The sequence below is a fragment of the Sinocyclocheilus grahami genome, unplaced genomic scaffold (genome assembly GCF_001515645.1).
Source record: "Sinocyclocheilus grahami isolate Dianchi unplaced genomic scaffold, SAMN03320097.WGS_v1.1 scaffold475.1, whole genome shotgun sequence".
Lineage (NCBI taxonomy): Eukaryota > Metazoa > Chordata > Actinopteri > Cypriniformes > Cyprinidae > Sinocyclocheilus > Sinocyclocheilus grahami.
The window spans coordinates 292846-299360 of record NW_015505654.1 but is presented as its reverse complement, the minus strand read 5'-3'; the positions used below and the strand labels follow the sequence as shown (position 1 = coordinate 299360).

Here is a 6515-nt window from a genome sequence, read left to right as displayed (position 1 = left end):
GTGATGTCGTCATGGAGGAGTGGAAGAGGACTCCAGTGGTAACCTGTGAAGCTCTGGTGAACTCCATCCCCAAGAGGGTTAAGGCAGTGCTGGAAAATAATGGTGGCCACACAAAATATTGACACTTTGGGCCCAATTTGGACATTTTCACTTAGGGGTGTACTCACTTTTGTGGCCAGCGGTTTAGACATTAATGGCTGTGTGTTGAGTTATTTTGAAGGGACAGCAAATTTACACTGTACAAGCTGTACACTCACTACTTTACATTGTAGCAAAGTGTCATTTCTTCAGTGTTGTCACATGAAAAGATATAATAAAATATTTACAAAAATGTGAGGGGTGTACTCACTTCTGTGACATACTGTATATATATATATATATATATATATATATATTGCTGAATAAAATGTATTTTAAAAAATCTAAAAACCTACTGACCCCATACTTTTGAGCAGTAGTGTAATTGGGAAATGTTTGTTGTGCTGTGATAAATAATAAATTAATTGTAATAAAAGAGTCAAGGACATTCATGAATGTATGCAAATATACCTGCAGAGAACCCAATGAGGAAGACCATGTACACGACAAGGAATCGACGAATTTCTCCAAGAACCATCTGACAATAATTAAAGAGTGTGAGAGTGTGTCGTACACACATGAAGTAAAAAGCCTGAACTGTAAAGACTGGTGTACACTAAAATGAGGCATTAAATGTGTTGCATAGCATCTTTCTATAGTGCTACACAAACCATACTTTACTAATACGCTAATCTGAAGGCCAGAGCAAAGGATGATGGATAAGAAAGACAATTATCACTCACCTTTTGTATCATGACATTGTAGATTCCCATATTTTTGGACCCCCTGGAGAAGTAGAGTAGATTTACCCAGCTCAAGGCAAGACACAGAACTAGACAGGCCACATATTCATCCTGACCAAAGAAGTACAGTAGAGCACACACCAGGAAGAGCACGGCCTGCAGAAAACTAATGCAACAGAAACCAGGAATGAACCATGTAGGCACTTAATAATTACCGTTTCTGTAGGAAAAATTAGTTTGACTAGTGCAATTTAACTTTGCGATGTGCATGTGCATATAGAGAATATATATACATTGATTTAAAAAATAGAATATATAGAAGAATTATTAGCAAAGAATGTAATTTCAAGCAAATTGATCTGTAATAGGAAATGATTAATACTCAAATAAAACAAGAGATTCAAAGGACTCACAAAAGCTGATCGGTGTATCCATCTATGAGCAGGGACTGAAATCCTGGACGCTTTCTTAACATATCTCTTAACTTAAAAGAAAAGGGAATTCATTAATTTCTGTAAAAAAAATAATAAAAAAAGAGAACGTTATATATGAAATTGTTTTAAACAAACAGCATTAGATACATACCCCTCTAATTAGGAAGTAAAGTGCTCCAATGGTTGTTATGATGTGTCCTGTCAGAAGCAGGTAGCCTTTGCTATTATTTTTGTAACGAAATGGAGGCTTTAATGACTGAAAAGAAAAAAGCGGGGATGAGACATGGCATTAAATATTGAAGCATTTACAGTAAGCATGCACAAAGAATAGTTTAAATCAGACACTGAACTGGAATTAGTTGCAAGTTTGCATATTTCCCAGAGAAGTTTGTTTTATTTTCTCCAAGACAATATAGACAGAAATGTTCATGTCTATAGCATGAAATGTGATGCAAAGCCAAACCCCTGTCCATTTCACACCCTTTTTGTAGTCACCACCTCTGGGATGTATACCTACTTGGTTGTTGCTAAAGTCCTTCCCTTCTTCACGGTGAAAAGCTACTGCAGTGAAGATTAAAAGGTAGATAACATAAACAATAAAGTTGAACCAGAACATCCGTTGCGCGAATCTCTCCCACTTCTCTTCAATCAGCCTGTTAAATGGCTCAATATTGAGCATCTCGAGGCGATTCTGAAATCAGATGAAATAACCAAGCATGATGCTATAAACAGCATTTATCAAAATCCATGTAGCTTCTTTACAAATGAAACATTTTGCTTCATTAAAGTAGTAAATTCTAATTATGCATTTTAGATTGCATAACTAATTAATATCAAGTAAGCAGCATGTCATCTCACAGGAATCTCACTGCCATAAACGATTATCTCCAGCGCGGAGTTCTTCTCATAGGTATCGAGAGAGGCGAGGTCATACAGAGACGAGCACACTGGACCGTAGGCCCACTCCGTCATCTTCCGTGACAGATGTTTGCATCCCTTAAACTCCCGCTGCACGATGTGCTTTAACAGCTAGTTAACAAATGAGGAATGAAATCTGTCAAATTACTGTCAAATATGTTCTATTTAGTCACTTGTCTTTGGCAATGCACTGATTTTATTAATCAGCCAAGCCAACAACAACATCAACTAAAATATAGAACAAAAGCAATACAATAAATAAATACATTAAACTGTGACTTTAGGATAAATAAGGTTAGACTGTCACTGTAGACTACATGACTATGAATCAGTGTGTTGTCTGATTTAATGCCATGTGCTGAAGGGAAATACCATCTCAAATCACATGAGGACTAATCATCTACACAAAATCAGGAACATTCAAAAACAGAATACAGAACTGACACTTAAAGAAATACGCACTGCTTCAAACGAATCACTCCTTCAAATAAATACTGGCATTTTGCAAGACATAATGAAATTATTCATATTCTTGGACATTCAACATACAGTGACACCAGAAAAATGAAGGTTTACCACAACTTTTCCTGTTTTGGCAGCTAATGTGAGTGGGGTGAATCCTTCATTATTTTCGATTTCCTCCAGCTTGATCTTGGGGTGAAGTTGGTCGGCTTTGAATAAGATGTGGTCATACATGGCAATGACGAACTCTGTGTTTTCAGGACTGTTATCAGCTATGGATACTAGTGCGTGAAGCACCGTGTTTCCATGAGAGTCCCTCTCCCTGACATCCACTGCCTGGTATGGATTGTTCATAAGGAAGTCAACAATGTCAGGCTGATTAGTGCAAGCGGCCAGAGACAAAGGCAGCTCACCTGTGCAAAAAAGTTGTAAAAGATACAGATAAGTCTAGGTACTCACAAATGTGGGTCAGTAACAATTCATTTAGTAGAATTTGAAAAGGATATGCATTTAAAATGCAGCATTTCTACTGTAAAAAAAATTGTTATCAGAACTATGGGTCATACCACGAAATCAGTGCCTTTTTAATATAATCAAGACATATAATTACTATAGAAACAGAATTACTATAACAACAAATAAAAAACATAATGCTATGTATTCTTTCATCAATATTATATCAAATTAACATCAATTAAATATTATTTTAAATAATTTAAATTGTATTTTTGCTGATAAGGGCAATTTGCAAATTGAAGGCAAAATGATACAAAAATCACATTTGCATTTTGTTATAGTGTATAGTCTCATTATTAAGCAACGTTTTTGGCATAAGTATACATTATTTGTATAAAATATCAGTCATTTTATTGGTGTTCCCTGATTTAATGTTAGCCCTGTTACACTCACCAAAAAAAAAAAAACTAGTAAAATCATGGTACATTCCAGTGACATCACTTCCAGGAATTTATCTCTCAACCAGGATTCCAACAGTTAAAACACAAGCAAGTGTCTCTCACTCTTCTATAATGTTCTATTTTTGATGATTTATGAGGTTTGACTGAGGGGAGTGGGCGGGGACATCATGCAATGTCAATACTGTTACCATTTTCAAAGTATAAATTTAAACAATTATTTATTTAATTTAATATAATCAATATCTACAAGTAATATCCTTTCAAAATGTACAACATGTGCTTTTGTGACCTTGACCTATTAGCTAGCAATTAGCTCGAAAACTTCAAACCTGTTACTGTCAGCCCTGTTACTTTTCAGATTAACATGTTTTGACATGTGGATAACAGTGATGACATAGATTAGGTGTCACCTTAGCCACACTGTTTTAAAGGTTATTTGTGTAAAATGCAAACATTTTTAAAGGTCATTTTTAAAGGTCAATTACAAACAAGCAGAGTGACTGCAATGACAACATGACAAATGTAGTACGTCTCGATTACATTCATACTACACACATTCGTACTATATTGAACATACTCTTTTTGCAGTTGTGAAGTAATTACTTATTCAAAAAAGTACCTACTCAGAGAGTATGCGATTTCAAATGCAGCCCAAGATCTGATAATCTTCCTTGCCTAATAGTTGAACCAGATCTGTATATTTTAAGACAAACAGATGGACGCATGATCTAATTACAATACCGTTAAAACATTAGATCTCTTATAAATGTAATGTGCTTCACTAATACAACTATGCCAAGTAAGTGCAAAACAATATAATGCAATTTAAAAAGGTAAAACTTTACAATATTAAGTAAACAAATATGTGCAGTGTATGCCAAAGAATGTGGGTCCTGTCATCCCTGTTCCCTATCGGACGGCGCTTCAGCGGTGGTCGTTCCTGTGTCGAGTGGGTTGCGCACTTCAGGCTGCACTACCCCCTGTTGAGCTGCAAGCGTCCATTTACCCTGTGCGCCTCAGCACTAAAAGAGCATTTCCCTGAAAGAGCAATTTCTCTAAAAGAGCTCCACGGGTGCGTCTTTATAAAGACAACGGATCGTCTTTTTAAAGATGCCATTTCACCCGTGCGTTTCTGGGTGGGGTCGTTACCTGACGCCGGGTGATAGTCACGATCGCTGCCTCACGTGTCTGGGCATGAAGCACGCTGAGGTGGTGTTCGTGGATGAGTCATGTTCCCATTGCGGGAAGATGACCATCTCGGAGCTGCGGACCAAGCTTTGCTACCTCCAGGGGGGCGAAGTTCCGTTGCCTCTGCCGCGCTCTAGTGCTCGTTCTGGCGGCGGCCAGATGAGGACTACTTCCAGCAGTAGGGTTACAGTGGTGGCAAACCCCTCAGGGAACCAACCCTTAGAGGCCCACCACTCCTCCAGCGCTCCGCAACCAGCCCAGCCGCCGAAGAAATGCGCTGGGCCCCCTTTAAAGAGCGTACCAGCAGTATCACTCGGGGTTCCTCCCGATGATCAGATGTCGATCACTGCATCGGAGGGAGAGCTATCTGGAGAGGAAGATTCGGCTGCGCTGCCGCTCTCCGCGACGGTGGCAATGCCTGAATCGGATCCAGAGATGTCTGCTATGCTTTCCCGGTAGGGCTTGAGTGGAATCCTCCACCGCGTCCCGAGCCCTCGAGGTTGGATGATTGGTTTCTCGGGGTGGCTCACGCTGGTTCTCAGCGCCCCGCCCCGGTGCCTTTCTTCCCAGAAGTGCATGACGAGCTCACCAGGTCGTGGACGGCACCTTTTACTGCCAGAAACCGGCCTTCTAGCTCCTCCTCCCTCACCACCCTCGACGGGGGTGCAGTGAAGGGGTATTCAGCGATCCCCCCAGTGGAGCAGTCGGTAGTGATGCAGTTGTGTTCTAAGACCGCCTCCTTCTGGCAGGGAGACCCGTTGCTCCCTTCCCGGGCCTGTAGGCATTCGTCTGGTCTGACTGGCGGTGCTTATATGGCTTGCGGGGAAGCTGCTAACGCCTTACATGCTATGGCGTTACTGCAGGTGCACCAGGCCAAGGCACTGAAGGACCTGCACGAGGGTGGTCAAAATCCGGAAGTTCTGAAAGAGCTCCGAACAGCCACTGGCCTCGCGCTTCGAGCGATGAAGTTCACCGCGGGCTCTCTGGGTCGTGCAATGTCCATCCTTGAGGTCCAGGAGTGCCATCTCTAGCTGTGTCTGGCCGACATGAGGGATGCCGACAAGGTTCGGATCCTTAATGTCCCTGTGTCCCAGACCGGCCTCTTCGGCAACGTGGTCGAGAGCTTTGCCCAGCAGTTCTCGGCTGCACAGAAGCAGACTGAGGCGATCCAACACATCCTGCCACGGCAGGCAACTGCTGCCTCCACCCGCCCGCAGGGCACAACGGCCCAGCATGCTCGTCACCGTGGGCATTTCTGCATCTGCCCCCGCGCAGCCTGTCCAGGCCCCCGCCAAACCTGGCGGCAAGTGGAAGAGCAAGCGGCCCTGAGACGGGAGACCCAGAGATGGAGGGATCTGCTCTTCAGGAGATGGTGAACGCACCACTCCCTCCCCTGGAGGAGGGCCGGGTAGAGAATCTTTTGTTTTGTTTTCCCTGTCGTCGGCCACACGGTCAACGGTACCCAAATTCTCGACAAAAGAGCAGTTTTCACTATCTCTGGGTCTCAAGAGGGCACGGAGAGTTGCGGACGGTTCAACCCTGGACCGCACTCATCCTCCTGCATACTCCGCTTGCACGGTATCTGAGTGCCTGGCTAGCGCTACCTGGCCCGTCTCGCTGGCTTCTGCGGACCATCAGCCTCGGCTATGCGATTCAGTTCGCCCAGCGTCCCCCCAAGTTCAGGGGCATCCGCTTCACGACAGTGAAGGCGGCCGATGCTCCTGTCTTGCGTGCGGAGATCGCAGTCCTACTGGTGAAGGATGCGATAGAGCCGG

General features: G+C 42.8%; 1 protein-coding gene across 1 annotated transcript in view; it reads right to left on the bottom strand.

The window, feature by feature from the left end:
* Window positions 1-488: 488 nt before the first annotated feature.
* Window positions 489-6515, bottom strand: part of LOC107553568 (transient receptor potential cation channel subfamily V member 1-like) — a 12041-nt gene continuing 6014 nt past the window's right edge. The window contains exons 4-10 of the mRNA XM_016235838.1: window positions 2750-3048; window positions 2114-2284; window positions 1773-1946; window positions 1407-1511; window positions 1235-1305; window positions 822-987; window positions 489-616 (exon numbers count right to left, since the gene is read on the bottom strand). Of these exons, the coding sequence (XP_016091324.1) occupies window positions 518-616; window positions 822-987; window positions 1235-1305; window positions 1407-1511; window positions 1773-1946; window positions 2114-2284; window positions 2750-3048 (1085 nt within the window). The 3' untranslated portion in view covers window positions 489-517. The remainder of the gene's footprint in view (window positions 617-821; window positions 988-1234; window positions 1306-1406; window positions 1512-1772; window positions 1947-2113; window positions 2285-2749; window positions 3049-6515) is intronic.